Consider the following 18,193-nt stretch of genomic DNA (forward strand, 5'->3'; position numbering starts at 1 on the left):
TGATGGTCAAGCTCAAATGATCCTTGCTTCATTGTTATTCATAGGAGTATAGAAAAGACCTCCTTAAACAGAAAGAATCAATTTCTATCAAGTAGGAGGACCATTCAACATTGAACAATTGCTGTATACTGTACGCCAAGAGGCACTGTTTTCTTCTGACAGCTGCATTGGAAGTGGATGAAACACTTTTTGCCAATTAGAAGTGTTTAGATTTAATCTCACCAATCATTTGCAAATATTGTACACACACACACACATACACACACAATCTCTTTCACTCTCTCTCTCTCTCACTCTCTCTCTCACACACACACACACGTCTGAGAATGAGATTAATAGTATTACTTTTTTGCATTACAATATATGCATTGTAAAAACACAACCTGATTATGTATTATTATATTATGGAATGAATGTATGGTAAAGTCCTGCATATTCTACAGTTTCCAGTACTGAAATATACAGTACCTTTGCTGCACAGGATTTAAATCATTGTAAGAGGTCATATAGGTAGCGTATTGACTATGGTAGCTGTGGTCTATGATCTTCAGGAGATGGTTTGAATAAACAGGCAGGAGACAGGAAAAAAGTTTTCATTTAATGAGAAAATACTGAGTAATAATGAAATTATCCATATCTATAAAAATGTATGGAAAAGTGTAAAAAAAAACAAAAAACATCTCACACTACACTTGTGTTGAGTGTTTTAATCTGACAGAGCAGGGCGACAGACAGAGCCATTCCAAACACAGACAACAGGGCAAAGGTGAACACAGTCCCCAGAAAAGTCTTTGACATTCTATCCAGGAAGGTCATCACGTACGTCATGCAAGGCGTGGAGTACACGTTGCGTACTCCCATCATCCTGCAGTCCTTCGAGGAATCTCTGCAGTCACAGGAATGAGGAACATGTGAGCTATTTCCCCAGTCTCCAGGTCCATCAAACAGCCCACAACAGTGATTCTGCTCTTCCAGCTGATGGAGGGGCTCTTGGACCTCGGGAGGTTGTCTGATCAGTGGCACCAGATTCTCCATTGTCTTCTGCAGTGCAGCCTGGGCTGTCTTGGTTCGGGCCATGGCTCCCAGAATCCCCAGAGACGCCAGGAGGAGGAAGAGAGCCAGCAGCCCCAGGAAGAACAGGACCAGCAGGCAGCGGTTCTCCCGGAGCGCTCCCCAGCAGCCCAGGAGTCCCAGAAGCATGTTCACGGCATCAGTCAGCACCAGCAGGTTCACCGCTGGGACGGACTCTGCTGGGACCTGCTGGTCATCACTGTTAAATTTGAGGTGTATTGATATTATACAGCCACCTATCCAGAACATCAAGTTGAAGATGAAGAGAAGACTCTTGATCCACTTGCTAACTGCCATCTTTCCATCGTATGTAACCAAACTGGCTGTGAATCTGGGCTTTCCCACTATTTGAAGCTTGCTTGGTTGTGTCCTCTCTTTGGTATGGACTTCTCTTTTCACAGACCACCAATCAAACAACTGCAACCCCTCCCCAGTCCCCACTACATGTATTTGAAAGATGTAGGTGTGTCCAAGAAGCTGAAACCAAAGGAGGCCTTCCACCTTGGCAAGAGACCTTGAGTGAACTGTCACTCTACTGGTCGGACCAGAATACAGAGAGTTGTCTTATCAGATCCTTAAGGTGACCGTTACATAAACACAGAGAACTGGGGGTGGGCTTGAAATACTACTATGGTAAATGGAACATGGAATGTGTCTGCAATGTTTTTATATATACTGTACACACACTGCATGGATCTCATTAATGCATAGAGATACAGGAAATGACCTAGAAAATATGGGCCAGAAACCCTGCCTGAAGACGTCCCCTCACTTACCCAGAGTTCAAACCAAACCTTCTGGTTAGAGTATAGGGCTATAGTAAGACTATTTCATGGACACACATACATACTGTACACACACACACACACACACACCAGCAAACACACACACGCACACAGGCTCTAGTGTCACTTAATTGTACTACAGGTCATCTGACAGTTCATTCAAACAAATAAGAGAAGAAAAATATGTTTTAAAGTCAAGAAACCTCTGAAATTAACAGTGAATTGTTGTCCATACAAACAGTGGTTATTAACATCAAGTGCTTTTCATACATCAGGGTAGAGCATAGCAGCAATCATCAGACTACATGACAGCAGCCTTTCCCCATCTGACAAATCAAGATAGCAGAGAAAATAATTTCAAAGATTGACAACAGTGCAAAGTGAAGACAGTCCTCACCAAATCCTTCAAAATGGTATCCAAGATGGCCGCGATGTAGGTCATGCAAGCTATGTCATAGGTCATGTACGCTATGTCCTCAGTCTCAGGAGGCAGGCACAGCTGAGACGTTTCCCGGGTCTTCAGCTCCCTCAAACAGCCCACAACACGTCTGCTTTTCCTCCAGTTGATGGAATGCTTCTTGGATTTCAGTCGCTTGTTTGGTCGGTGGCAGCAGCCTCAGAAGACTACTCTTCCTTAGCCTCTCAAGACTACTCTTCCTCAGCCTCTAAAGACTACTCTTCCTCAGCCTCTCAAGACTACTCTTCCTCAGCCTCTCAAGGCTACTCTTCCTCAGCCTCTCAAGGCTACTCTTCCTCAGCCTCTCAAGGCTACTCTTCCTCAGCCTCTCAAGACTACTCTTCCTCAGCCTCTCAAGGCTACTCTTCCTCAGCCTCTCAAGGCTACTCTTCCTCAGCCTCTCAAGGCTACTCTTCATCAGCCTCTCAAGGCTACTCTTCATCAGCCTCTCAAGGCTACTCTTCATCAACTTTTGCAATGATATGTTAGAATGAAGGCCAGAATTGATGTGTTTCAGTACATGTCACTACAAGTACATTTTTTCAAGTTCAAGAGATTTTATTTAAATATGAAACAAGTACAGGTAAGCTACCTTACGTTGAAATTCTTGGTCCTGCTCCTCTCCTATTTGCTTAAATGTTCTTGATGTAAAGTCAGACCTTAACTACTCTAGTAATCAATATCAATCATTCAGTTTCTGTTCAACTATGGTATGGAATGTATTCTAATGGTATTCTAATGGTATGGAAATGCTCTTTAGTGGAGGGTATAGAATACGGAGGTATGGAGAGTATTCTTTACCCATGGAAAAAGTTTCCCTTGAGCAATAGCTCCCTGACAGGCCGTGGTGTATGGTTATTATATCACAGCTAGGGGGCGCTGTTCTGCCCGACACGAAGCGGAGGACAGCCTCTTAGCTGTGATATAATAACCATACACCACAGGCCTGGACTGAGCTATTGCTTTTATAAGCTCACCAAGTATGGCAATACGAAAGTAATAGACACACTCCAAATAGTTTGTATTATAAAGACAAATATTATTGCTCACTGCTGCCAGGATCATTGCCAGGATCCTCCCTCTTAAGCACCTATTGTATTTTTAGTTTGCTACTCTTGCACTTGGCCTTCAGCACTAGATTATGCTCTTAGTCACTTGTGAGTTCTGGTGAGTAGTAGTACAGTGACATCCTACATTGAATGCAATTATTGTAATTCGCTTTGGATAAAACCATCTACTAAATGACTGTAATGTACAGTAATGCTGACTTTAATTATAGTCCCTCTGCACTAAACCACATTCCATAGCAACAAACAACGGGCCTAGTTGGTAGCCAGACTCCGCATTGTCCCCAAATCAATAACTTTTTTCACATCATGTCAAATAGGCTAGCATGGTGTCACTGTCAGTCACAGCTTCAAGTACATTCATTGCAAGTTGAATTAAGCGTCCGGGACATGCCATGATAAGTGAATGCACCCTGACCCACCCAGACCCAGCCTGACCCCCCAGACCCACCCTGACCCACCCAGACCCACCCAGACCCACCCAGATCCAGCCAGACCCAGCCAGATCCACCCAGACCCAGCCAGATCCACCCAGACCCAGTCAGATCCACCAAGACCCACCCAGATCCACCCAGACCAACCCAGACCCAGCCAGACCCACCCTGACCCCCCAGATCCAGCCTGACCCACCCAGACCCAACCTTACCCCCCAGACCCAACCTGACCCACCCAGACCCAGCCCGCCACTGAACCCCCACAAATCTGTTCACATTTCCATAAACTGGCCACATAATGGGAATCTTTCTTGTCTGAAAAAAATATAAAAACTTCATAAAGTGACATAAAGATTACAGGCGCAAAACCAAAATTGCAACAGCTTTTGACAGTATTTCTTTTTATACTAAATTGTGAAAAGGAATATAGCCATGGTTTGTAATAAATATACCACAGCTATGAACCAATCAGATTGCTTGATTTGAGCTACCTGTTTTGTAAACTTCTTTAACCACCACCAATGTAAAAAAAAAACATTTACCCACTAGAGTACAACCAGTAGAGTATAGCCGAATTAATCACATAGACTGGTACACTAGTGTAACACACTCAATTCTGTGTGATGAAGGATGACTAGCGAGGCTGTAAGCATCCTTCATGAAGGCACTGTGTCTGAAGCAGCTCAAGCCAGTGTAGGGGTCTGGATTGGTCTTCAGGCACCAGAGATGAGACACATCTGAATCACCATAAGAGTTACGCATCATTGTGTTGTGTCACAATGTGGATAGTAATACAGATATGATGTATCCATACATTTAACATCTATTTTAAAGTTTATTTGGGCTAATAGGTCCAACAGAGGTAGCATCTCATCTGTAGATTAGATAGATAGATAGATAGATAGATAGATAGATAGATAGATAGATAGATAGATAGATAGATAGATAGATAGATAGATAGATAGATAGATAGATAGATAGATAGATCTTTAGGGTGTCCTATTCTAAACACAGTGAGTGAGGGTGTTCCTATATGAGTGGTTATGTGCATTGTAGTGAGGCCAACGCAATATACAGCCTTCAAACCACCGTCTTCAGGGGCCATTTGAAGTCTGATGTCCAGACAGGTGCTCACCTGTGAGTTGAACCTCAGCTGGCACACGCTGCACGAGACAGGCCTTCGCTTGGCCGAGGGAGCTGCTCCAAATGTGTGATGCATAACAGCTTTCTGCACCGGGTCCATCTGCAAGACGAGGCAGAGGCTAATTAAGACACAGAGCTGACTAGACCTTTAAACCCCCCCGCGCCCCCTCAGCAGAGCTGCTGTGAGAGGAAGTGCTTCAGCTCCTCTACTTGGACCATGGATGTATTAGTAGGACTTGGACAGAACATTAAGCAGCACCTGCTCGCCGTCCACTTCCTTCTCCAGTAAATTACGCATTGGGTTGTTTTTGCTTGTGGACACAGTGGGAGAAAACATGATTGTTGAAAGCATGTTCAACAGGGTAGCGATCCTCTCAAAGCTGAGCACTGGAGGAGGCTGTGCTTGATCTCTCAGGAAACACATCTGACTGCTTCTGCTTCTCCATCTGTTTAATGTAAAGACTTACAGTAACAATTGCCCATCTGCACAGGGGGTCCATAGGCTGAGCTACAACTGTAATGTGTGTGTGTGTGTGTGTGTGTGTGTGTAATCTACTCTGGGCAATTTATTTTGCAGTTTTCCATAGTATAACCTTACTTGATGTGCTAACCTTGCTATGCATTTTAACCTTACTATACTGACACTACTGTATACTAACCTTACTATACTCTCTAACCTTACTACAGTAGGAAACAGAGAAAATGTGTGCATGTCAAACTTAGCAAGGTGCACCTTCAAAAGATCACCCAGAAACATAAATACTGTAAATTAAACCAAACAGTAGAAAAGCCAAACACTAGCACATGCTCTCGTCTGGAACTGCTCGCTGATTTGAACAGAAAGATGTTACGCAATAGTCTTCCATTATAAATCACACCCAAGTTTGGGAGAGTGGATGACACATGAACTGGCTCGGATCCCTGGCAGAGAACTCTGCAGTACGGACATGCTAGCTACGGTCTGCTGGGAAGCCAGGGTTGGACCACTGGAAACCTACCCGGAGTTAAAAACATCTGGGCCACGGATAGGATGACCTCTTGCAAGAAACATGCATAGGGATTGGGCCTGAGAAACATAATTTTACGGACACTAAAGAAAGAAAAATATGCAAGCAACTCAGGAGGTATTGGGAAGTGGTGTACAAAAATACCATTATTATTATTATTATTATTATTAGGGGCCAAGCACCGAAAGTGCGAGGCACCTATTGTTATTGGTAGTATTATTATTCTTCATGGAAGTCTATGGCAGGCCCTATAGCCGATTGGTCGTGGCCCCGAGGCCATGGACCAAGTCTCACATCGATTGGCCAAAGGGGGGTGGTATAGCAACCGTTGGAAATGGCGATCTTTGAACATGCATATCTCAGGCCCCATTTGACCTAGAGGCATTCAACTTTGCAGACATATGCCTCTCCTCAAGAGGAACAATTTGCCTCAAGAACCTATAACTTCCGGTTATGCAGATTATTATTATTATTATTTTTTTAAAGCTTAAAATCTATCTCCTCCTAGGACGTTTCGTCAATCTGCATGATGCTTCGTACACACAATCTAGGGACCAATATCCAATGTTCCATCTCAATCAAACATTATTTAAAAGAGAAAAGTTTATTAAAAGAGCCTAAATGAGTGAATTAATATTGCAGAGGATGTGGCATTTCACATGCAGGTGTGTAAATTCTGAACGGTTGTACGGAAAACCACAAAACTTTGTAGGGACTAAACAAAAATAAAACTGAAGTAATTGTCTTTGGAGCCAAAAAAGAACGATTAAAAGTTCTTATTTGGCTCCAAAGACAATTACTTCAGTTTTAGATCAGTAATGCTAAAAAACACAAACAAAGCCAGAAATCTTTGTCGTCATGGACTCAGACCTGAATTTCAACAGTCACATTAAGACAATTACAAAGTCAGCCTACTATCACCTGAAGAATTTATGAAGGATTATATGATTTATGTCTCAGCAGGTCTGGAAAAACTTGCCCATGCGTTTATCTTCAGTAGACTCGACTACTGTAACGGTGTGTTTACAGGTCTCTCTAAAAAAATCAATCAGACAGCTGCAGCTGTTTCAGAACGCTGCTGCTCGAGTCCTCACTAAGAAAGAAAGTGGATCACATCACTCCAGTTCTGAGGTCCTTACACTGGCTTCCTGTCTATCAAAGAATTTACTTTAAAATACTGCTGTTGGTTTATAAAGCACTTAATGGCTTAGGGCCAAAATATATTTCTGATCTGCTGCTACGTTATGAACCATCCAGACCTCTCAAGTCATCTGGCACAGGCCTGCTTTCTGTCCCCAGAGTTAAAACAAAACATGGAGAAGCAGCGTTCAGTTTTTATGCTCCACATATCTGGAACAAACTTCCAGAAAACTGCAGGTCTGCTACAACTCTCAGGTCTTTTAAATCAAGACTGAAGACTTTTCTTTTTGCTGCTGCTTTTTATTAAATCAAATAATTATTCATTCATACACTGCACTGTAACTTTTATTCCTTTATTTTATTTTTTCTGCATTTTGTTTTAAATGTCTTTTATTGCATTTCTTTTTATTTGACCTTTTATGTGTTTCTTGCACTTTGTCTTGGTGCTTTTAATGTCTTGTAAAGCACTTTGAATTGCCTTGTTGCTGAAATGTGCAATACAAATAAACTTGCCTTGCCTTGCATGCTCTACAACTTACTCTATGGACTTGAAATCACCAGATAAAATGGTTGATATTGATATAAGCATTTTTTGTGAAAAGCCAGCCATCACGCTTTCATAGGCATATAACAGGCATACCTCATGCTCCGTTTTACCTAGTCACGAACTTTGCATTTGTTTGCCTCTCCTCACCCAGAACACATCTGCTTCAAGAACCCATAACTTTCAGTTATGCAGATTTTCCGCCATTTTAAATTTTTGGAAAAATGCTTAAAATCTCCTCCATGGAAATTTCAATAATCTGCATGAACCTCAGTACACCCAATCGAGGGACCAATATCTAAAGTTCCATCTCGGCATGAGTTTGAACAGTTGATTAAAAGAGCCACTATGATCCAATCAATATTGGAGGGGAAATGGCTTTTCACATTAAGGTGTATAAGTTCTGAAGGCTGGCATGGAAAACCACAAAACTTTGTATGCATATCACCAAAGATGAACGGAGGCTAAACCTCTACTATTGGCCCGATCAAACCAAATGGGGGCGCTAGAGAGGTAATTTCCAGTTTTTGCCTAACTGCCATGTCGATTTTTCCAAAACTTGGCACAGTGGTACCCAGGCTTTCCTTATGGTCACTGGAGAAAGATGAAGCTGATTGGCTACAGGATGGCGCTAAAACAATCCAAAATGCTTAGAAGTAGATACAACACAATCAATTGCTGTGGCGCCCCCCGTTGCCGTGGGTTAATATTGCTTGTATAGGCATGCTCTACACCTTACTCATTGGACTCAAAATCACCAGATTACATTTTTATGTTGATATGAGCATTTCTTTTGCAACAACACCCCCATTGCACTTTCATTGTATTTTCATTGACATCAGTGGCCACGTAGCTCAAATGTGGCTATGGCGTGTTTCCTTGTTGCCTTTGATGCGTTTGTTGCACTTGGCCCCGTTATTGATGCTTGCAGCTATATTTATTGTTGTTGTTGTTGTTAGTATGAGTATTATTATTATTATTAGTAGTAGTAGTAGTAGTAGTAGTAGTAGTACAGTAGTAGTATTTATTTATTTAGTCAATGAATCTATCCATAAAACGATTAGAATAAATTATTTAGGAACATATTCCATTGTAACTCCTGACAGCTCAGTCATCCACAATTTAATTGCTCCTCAAATCTATTCATCCATCGGTCACTCCCATCGTCTTTCTGTGAAATCCCTTTCTTACTGACTGTTCCCTCCACCAGCCCTGTGGCCCTGGTCTCCTCAGCACAGCCCTGTGGCCCTGGTCTCCTCAGCACAGCCCCGTGGCCCTGGTCTCCTCAGCACAGCTGCATCACTAGCAACAATATCTCCCTTTCACTTCCTCCATCAGCCACCCAGAGACCCTCACACTCCACAAAGACCCACCCGCTGGGAACAGCCCTCCCACACACACACACACACACACACACACACACACACACACACACACACGTTTATGCTGAGCCAAATGCCAGTTCTCAAAGTTTGCAGATGTAGTGGTGTGGTCAATCTTTCTCTCTCTCTCTCTCTCTCCCTCCCTCCCTCTCTCTCTTTCCCTCCCTCCCTCCCTCTCTCTCTCTGCGTCGTCTACCTTTATGGTTCAGTGTGATTGGAGTTGATGGGTTTCTGTCAGGGAGGCGTGGCCTCATGGAGGCAGGGTGAGTAACCATTAACTGGATACTATCTGACAGCTGGGGGCCGTTCTGCTCTGCGGACGCCAGATCACAGACTCACAGACCCACAGACTCACAGACCACAGACCCAGACTCACAGACCACAGATTCACAGACCCACAGACCCAGACCACAGACTCGCAGACCACAGACTCACAGACCCAGACCACAGACTCACATACCCACACACTCACAGACCCAGACTCACAGACCCAGACCACAGACTCACAGACCCAGACTACAGACTCACAGACCCACAGACTCAGTGCTGTGTGGAGGATACGTGTCACGTGACCAGGTGAGACAGGGTAGAGAGAGAGACACACCTTATTGACAAAGCTCTCATAAACCACAAAATCGGAATCCTGATACCACACTGTCTTTTTGTTAGTTTAGAAATGTACATCAATAGTATCAATTGCAATAGCATCAATTGCAATAGTGTAGCAACATTACAGAGACATACTGAGAGAGAGACATAGACAGAGAGAGAGAGGCACTGAGTGAGTGAGTGAGTGAGTGAGTGAGTGAGTGAGTGAGTGAGTGAGTGAGTGAGTGAGTGAGTGAGTGAGTGAGTGAGTGAGTGAGAGAGTGAGTGAGTGAGAGAATGAGAGAGAAAGAGAGCGAGAGGGATGCAGACAGAGTGAATGAGTGACAGAATGAGAGAGAGAGAGAGAGAGAGAAAGTAGAGTCACACAGTGCATCCTTTACCCAGATGGCTCCCTGCCTATGGCCTGTGTGTTCACTGTTCAGGAATTTGCCACTGCAATAGTGTGGCGGCATTACAGAAACATACTGAGAGAGAGAGAGAAATAGATAGAGTGAGTGAGTGAGAGAATGAGAGAGAGAGAGATAAAGAGAAATAGATAGTGAGTGAGAGAGAGAATGAGAGAGAGTGATAGAGAAAGAGTGAGAAAATGAGAAAGAGAGCTAGAGAGAGAACTACAGAAAGAGAGAGGGAGGGAGGGAGTGAGAGTAACTGGTCAACACAGCCTCGTCGTGAGCTCTGACTGTTCACCGCCACCAGGCTCGTTCACCATTAACTAAAGTGGGATGAATGACCTGTCAGAAAGAATCAGGCCTCCTATGTGTTCCCCACTTACCTGTGCTGTCTGCGCCAGTCCCTCAGTTAGCCTGCCACAGACAGACAGTCCTTCAGTTAGCCTGCTAGTCAGTCAGTCCCTCAGTTAGCCTGCTACAGTCAGTCAGTCCCTCAGTTAGCCTGCTACAGTCAGTCAGTCCCTCAGTTAGCCTGCTACAGTCAGTCAGTCCCTCAGTTAGCCTGCTACAGTCAGTCAGTCCCTCAGTTAGCCTGCTACAGACAGTCAGTCCCTCAGTTAGCCTGCTACAGTCAGTCAGTCCCTCAGTTAGCCTGCTACAGACAGACAGTCCCTCAATTAGCCTGCTACAGTCAGTCAGTCCCTCAGTTAGCCTGCTACAGACAGACAGTCCCTCAGTTACCACCAGCCAGCATGGCTACAGACAGTCCCCCCACCACACATCAGGAAGTTGAGACGGGCCCTCATCACATGACAGGAAGTTGAGACGTTGAGGGTTGGGTGGAGCTCAGCTGCTACAGTCGAAGCTGGACGGAGGTTCAGTTATTTGCATCAAAAAACAAAGATGGCGGAAGATAGAGAGACGTAAAGAGTAAACAGAATTTGACCTCTCAGTCATCAGTCGGTGCCATTGAGCGCCTGTTAGCCAGCTTTCTCAAATGCTGCAGATAGTAGCTTCCAATTCTTAAAACTTGAGGCACAATGGAAATACTGAATATCAGCAATAGAAGGAAGGATGGAGCAAAAGTGTGTGTGCGTGCATGTGTGTGTGTACGTCTGAGAGAGAGAGAGAGATAGAGAGAGAGAGAGAGATAGAGAGAGAGAGAGAGAGAAATCAAAGCGGTTGAGCTGCATGGCCAGTAGAAAGGAACATTCATATAGTCAATGCCACATGAAAACCAGCTAGGTTGGTGCTAGCTAACGTTACCTAAACTAACATCACTTGTCTTTCCATTGTGGCAAATTATCAACTGGTGATATAAGCTGGCTAGCTAGCGGACTGTTAAGATGGCTTCTATCATGCTGTAACATTAGGATAGCAGCAGCCATTACATTATTATACATTAGCTGCCGATCAGAGATTTAATTGAATGGGACATCACAGCGCCCTCACAACTAACGACCGTTAGTGTCAGCAATGAATACTAGCCGATGGGCTATTAGCTATAGCTTTTTAAACCCAGTCTGTGCTAGACGTGATGCTAATTTTCGCCATATTAAACTCCCATTAACTAATGCTAAAAAACGTCAGTGATATTAAAGTCGTAAGTTTTGATATAAAAATAAATACATTGTTTTAGCCTGACAGGGCTTCTTGTTACAATTATAGGGGAAACTGAATACTCATACGGTAACGTTATCTAGTTAGACAGCCCGTGAGAACCGTTAACGTTACTTTTATGAGGGCTCAGGTCTGTTTTTCTTTATACAAGCCCGTCCCTGTGTAACCTGTTTTCTTACAGTTATTAGCTAACGTATGCTTGCTAACTGGAATCTCATAATTTTTCTCTCACTACTGTATATTGGCCGGAGGGTGTTTTAAATAAGGTAGTGTATGTTGTAAACTTGTGAAGTACATGGGATTTATTTTTTCCAACTTTGGTATCGAATTGGGTATCCATGATTATGGAAATTCCCAATTGGTATTGCCTACTAAATGTCTGGTATTTTGTGACTCCCCTAATGGACAGATGTATCTATTTATTTCAATTTTGATATATCAATTATATATCAATGAATGTCAGTCTAAAAAAATTAATACATTTGAATCAAATCATTGTTATGCATGAAACACAGCAGCAGTCGAAAGAAAGAGAGAGAGTGGAGGGACGCAGCAGCAGGCAGGATGTGAAACACTAAGAACACTGTATTAGTATTATTCAATTTCATAAATATATGAATATTTAAGAGGTTTAACCTCTCCTCCCCAGCAAAAATTGTGTATGCAGGCTACACTGTTATATGGTCCCTACCAATGTTGAAACCAACCCTATGCCCTTGCCTTTCAGGATGAAATATGAAATATTGCGCTGGGAGGGTTTCCTCTGCAGGTAGCTACTTTACTGATCCCTGGGGGGAAATTGCATATTCCTTAAACTTGTACTGCCATCTATCTATCTATCTATCTATCTATCTATCTATCTATCTATCTATCTATCTATCTATCTATCTATCTATCTATCTATCTATCTATCTGTCGTCTATCTATCTATCTATCTATCTATCTATCTATCTATCTATCTATCTATCTATCTATCTATCTATCTATCTATCTATCTATCTATCTATCTACTGTATCTATCTGTGGTTATATGATCTACTTATGATGGGTAAACATAGCACTACAGAAATAAACCAGATGGGCCATATGTTGCAGAACAAATATGTTTTTGAAGTGCATACATGGGTTTTGTATCTGTAGGGAGAGATCATCACAAGTTTGGATACAAAGTCACGATTTAGGGGGGAAATAAAATAAGTTATTTCCTCATTGTGATTGACATCATGGTTCGTTGGTGCTGTGCAGATGGAGTTGATGCCATTCAATAGCTAACCTCTCTCACCAGGCCTTCAAATCCATCCTTCTATCAAACCACCAGGCAGAGGATGAAGCTCCCCTCCTGACAGGGTTCAAAGGAACCTGAGATTAAACCATGTATGTTAATAATATTCCAGCATGAATATCAAACCAGGCCGCAGTGGAAGAGGAGAGAAGCTGAAGGAGCATGGCCATCTATTGAATTCTCCAAATCAATGTCCTGAAATGGGAAAATTCATGAGCTACCGGCACATAATGGATCCAACCAGGGCTCTCTCTTAAATGCAAACTCATTAGAAATATTTACAACTTTGTGTAACACTTAATGAAGCCCATATACATGATGCATTATGCATACTTATAGTGAAGAACTAGTCTAAATATATCACTATGCTTTTTTGCATTCTTACTGCATCATACTTTATTTTTGAGTAGATAACCGTATAATCCCTTATGCATTTAATCTTCATAGAAAGTGACCAAACTTTCTACATGAACCGGCTCAAACTGCTTGAACCTGTTTGACTTCTCATACAGCTACTCCCCTTCCCTCACTAGTTCAGTCATTTGAACTTCATGAGCCTAATTAATTACTCTTCTATCTGGTTGTTGTTTTGGCTTTATAAACACACAAAGGATCCTTTTTTACGAGTTCACTGAGAGAACCACTTGGAGGAACCATAAATTTGTCCACACCTGACAGGGGAAGTATCCGCCTCCACAGAATAACAGGGTCGGTCAGGGCTGTGTGGAGAGACGCGTGAGATACTGCTTCTCTCAACCCCGGGGCTAACGCTAAACCATGATGTAGTCTTGAGAGTCTGTCAGTCTCCTAAATCCTGGGATCAACCGTGTCCCTGCCCAGGAACGCCTCCTCTCAACCCCCCCTCGGGGACGCCGCCGTGGCCAACCTACTTCTCAACCCCCCCTCGAGGACGCCGCCATGGCCAACCTGCTTCTCGTTAAGGAACAATGGTCTTGCAGGTGCAGAGCTCCAGCGTGACGCTCCATCTGGCTCTGCTCATCTGGCCCTGCTCTGGCCCGGAGCCGACGACCCAGACCTCACGCTATACGGACACCTCTGCCTGGGGTGTCAGAGAGACCAGCCGGGGGATGACAGCAGCTGAAGACTGAGATAACCAGATGAACCGCTGAGTCACGGCCCGCTAAGCCTAACCATGTGTATTTCTACAAGTTTGTGTGTCAAAAGGCAAAGACGAAGATGATAGACACCAACATCCAGGAGCTGCAATACGCAGACGATCACACCCCTGGTGCCATGCAGCATGCACTAGATACCATGTCATCGGTTTGCCGCTCACTAGGTCTGGTGATCAACACCCAAAAAACAGAGGTTCTTATCCAGGAGAGGTCACCCTCCCCTACACCCCCAGTCTTTACCATCAGTGGCACACCCCTCAAGGTCATTGAGCAGTTTTTCTACCTCGGCAGTATTCTGACCCCAACATGCCAGATCGATGATGACATCCAGGCTCGTATCAACTCAGCCTCCTCTGCCTTTGGGTGACTGCGCTCTCGGGTGTTTTAAAATAACAACCTTCGAACCTCAACGAAAGTGTCAGTCTACAGGCTGGTGTGTGTTTCAACTCTGCTGTATGGGTCAGAAGCCTGGACAATACACCCACAGACACATCCGTTGCCTTGATGCATTCAACATCAGATGCCTCCAACGCATCCTTGGCTTCACATGGCAGGACCGAGTACCTCATACGGACATTTTACAGCGTACTGAGTCCATCAGCATAAAGGCAATCCTGGCACAGAGACTGCTCCGGTGGGTTGGCCACACCATCCGGATGCCAGGACACCGATTGCCTCGTCAGGTGCTTTATGGTCAGCTCCTGTCAGCCAGCAGAAAGCCCGGAGGACAAAGCTGCGGTACAAAGACCAACTGAACGGGACACTGAAGAGGTGAGTGTGTGTGTGTGAGCTACTGTACCTCTACAAGGCCAGCTAGTGTGTGTGTCGGTGTGTAGGTGTGTGAGAGAGCTACTGTACCTCTACAAAGCCAGCTAGTGGTGTGTGTGTGTGTGTGTATGTGTGTGTGTGTTCTACAAGGCCAGCTAGCAAGCTGACCTGGCAGTGTCCCTCTTAAAGGTGCGTCCAGAGCTCCTCAGTATTATCTGTACATTCCAGCTGAGAAAGCTGTTCTGGCAGAGAGCCAGAGACGTGAAATATCACCGTGGGAGACAGTCAGGCCAGGCCACGCCCACACCGGGCTGCTGGGAGGGTCAGAGGTTAAACATCCCTGAGTGCTGAGTGAAAAGGAATGATGCATGAAAACAGAGGCTGAATTGTGTGTGTGTGTGTGTACTGTATGTGTGTGTATGCATGTGTATATATGCGTGTATGCGTGTGTGTATATATGTGTGTGTGTGTGTGTATGCGTATGTGTGTGTGTTAGTGTGTCTATGTGTTTGTGTGTGTATACATACAGGGTGCGATTTGTAAAAAACCCAGAGGGGGGCACATTTTCAAACAAAATTGAATGTCCTGAAATTGAACAAATGTAAACATCAGAACAAAGGTATGCTCTTATTGTATTCTTATATATACACCCAACAAAGTGCTAAAAGAAAGTATTGATCACACTGCTATGAATGTAGAGCTATCCCGTCCTCATCATAGACCTTTAGACCTCATTAAAAAAAGTGATATGTGTAGGTTAGTTAAAGGAAGGTAATATGTGCATTATAGGCTAAATCAAATCACTGTTACAGTAGGCCTGTGCCTTGAAAGCAAATTTGAATACCAGCCATCTATCCCGACAAATCTGTAGGCTAACATTCAGCATGGATCCATCTTGGTCCACAATCACACGCACTTTCACCGGTAGGCCAGGCCGCAAGGCTGAAAAGAAAATCTGGAACACAAGATAATATAAATTGGTATTGGTCTCGTGAAAGAGGCTAAATTGGTGGCAATGTGCTGCGCTGACTTGGCTATCGCCTAGTATCGAGGATGAGAATAGCAAAACAAAAGCAATACATGCTGACGATTGGCCGTTTATCACCCACAGCAATAATTGTATTATAATAAAATATACATCCTGTCACTTACCGATGTTTAGCACTAGCAGAATCTGCTTTGGTGACGGACCTCTGGCGTTTTGGGCAGCCAAAATCCTCGCAGCAACATATGACGAAATGCTTTGTTGACCCCGTTTCATTGCTAATTCTTGCTAGTTAGAGTAGGCGCTTGGTTGACAGTTGCCATGACAATCAAACGCGTGGTTAGAACTAGCTGTTGTAAATCATATTTTTGAAATAGCTAGTGTAGTTTTTCTAAATTGCGGCATCTATTTTCGGGCACAGGAATTGTAGCTATATTCAGTCTGACCAGAAGCGGGCATAAAAACGTATCCCCACCGGCGATAAAAATGAATGATCAGAGGAGGGGACATCAAAACCAGAGGGGGGGAAATCCCCCCATCCCCCCCAGCAATTCGCACGCTGTATATATATATATATCTGTGCGTGTGTGTGTGTGTCTGTGTGTGTGTGTGTGTGAGAACAGGTAGATGATGGTCGACTTCACCATTATCCTTCCTTCCTTATCTGTGATCGTTCATTCCGGTCTGAGCAGGCCAACCTGTTTGTTTCCTTCTGGCAAAGCAGTTTATAGAATCCATTAGATGTTTATGGGACTAGTAAATCAGAAGAGACTCAGAGAGGGGAGCGTAAACTGTCCCCCGGCCCCTCCTCACCACGCTGAGCTCTCCTCCCTCAGTTCTCTCCTCACCACGCTGAGCTCTCCTCCCTCAGCTCTCTCCTCACCACGCTGAGCTCTCTTCACCACGCTGAGCTCTCCTCCGGCCCCTCGGTCTCTCCTCACCACACTGAGCTCTCCTCCGGCCCCTCGCTCTCTCCTCACCACGCTGAGCTCTCCTCACCACGCTGAGCTCTCCTCGGGCCCCTTGGTCTCTCCTCACCACGCTGAGCTCTCCTCCGGCCCCTCGGGCTCTCCTCACCACGCGGAGCTCTCCTCCGGCCCCTCAGTCTCTCCTCACCATGCTGAGCTCTCGTGCTCTAGCTCATCACTCTGAAGCCAGAGCAGATAAACCGCGCCGCTCTCTCTGTGCGTTTGCAGAGCTGCGTTTCCCTTCTGCTGAGAGGCTGGGGCTGGAACCAGGCAGCGAGGCTTGAGAGAGGATGAGGGCTGAGAGAGAGGATGAGGGCTGAGAGAGAGGATGAGGGGCTGAGAGAGGATGAGGGCTGAGAGAGGATGAGGGCTGAGGCCTGAGAGAGAGGATGAGGGCTGTGAGAGGATGAGGCCTGTGAGAGGATGAAAGCTGAGAGAGAGGATGAGGCCTGTGAGAGGATGAGGGCTGAGAGAGGATGAGGGATGAGAGAGCGGATGAGGCCTGTGAGAGGATGAGGGTGAAGCCTGTGTCACGTCTGTCCTCTAAAGCAATCTCCCAGCGCGCAGACGGCCAGAGGAATCGATAGCTCACATTCCTGATTGCTCCTCAGTGCAAATGGACTGTGTTCTGTTTCTCCAAGACGAATGGAAGCTCCGGGCGAGAGAGATGGTGTTTTCAGCGCTGGAGAAAGACCTCTGAAAACAATCCTCGCCATTCGCTCTCCTCCTTCTTCACCGCACTTTCCAGACTGATCTGCCCGCGTCCAAGTCTGACTTTCCCCTTTCTGTCTTGCGTTCTCGGGTTGGACCCGTTTATTTCATGCTTGCCATCTCAGTACCTGAGCTACAGCTGCTCTAATGGAACGCTGTTCACCTCTTTCTCTTTCGCTCCCACATTCCGCAGGCGTCTTTCTAGAGACGCCTTTATCTCCCGTCGGTGTGGTGCTTCTCATCGTCACCATGGCCTCTAACGAACCAGAGATTAGAACCCCTCCCCTGGGCACGGGGAGGAGGAGGAGGAGGAGGAGGATCCCCTGGGCGCGGGGAGGAGGAGGAGGAGGGGAGGAACGCAGCTAGAGCCTCCAGACCAGCCGTCTCCAACAAGGGGGGTGTGGGTGGGTGGCGACTCATTCAATCAGATTCCCCTCCCTTCAATTGCATGTTTTTACATGAGTATGACATCGACAGCCATGGCTGATTAGCTTCAGCCAAGGAGTCTGTCACACACACACACACTCACATACACACAAGGCAAGGCAAGGCAAGGCAAGGCAAGTTAATTTGTATAGCACATTTCAGCCACAGGGCAATTCAAGGTGCTTTACATGAGACATTAAAAGCATTAAAACAAAACGCAAGACATTATAGACATTTAAAACAAAAAACAGGACAAATAGAGTACAGGA

General features: G+C 44.8%; 1 protein-coding gene across 1 annotated transcript in view; it reads right to left on the reverse strand.

Annotated features, from left to right (window-relative positions):
* The window catches only part of znf385d (zinc finger protein 385D), a gene marked incomplete at both ends in the record, with an annotated part of 65,853 nt that overhangs the window by 28,954 nt on the left and 18,706 nt on the right, over positions 1-18,193 (reverse strand). The window contains one exon of the mRNA XM_084442481.1: positions 4,950-5,057. Within this exon, the coding sequence (XP_084298607.1) occupies positions 4,950-5,057 (108 nt within the window). The remainder of the gene's footprint in view (positions 1-4,949; positions 5,058-18,193) is intronic.

Source organism: Borostomias antarcticus, assembly GCF_949987555.1.
Source record: "Borostomias antarcticus genome assembly, chromosome: 8".
In the NCBI taxonomy this organism is placed as follows: domain Eukaryota; kingdom Metazoa; phylum Chordata; class Actinopteri; order Stomiiformes; family Stomiidae; genus Borostomias; species Borostomias antarcticus.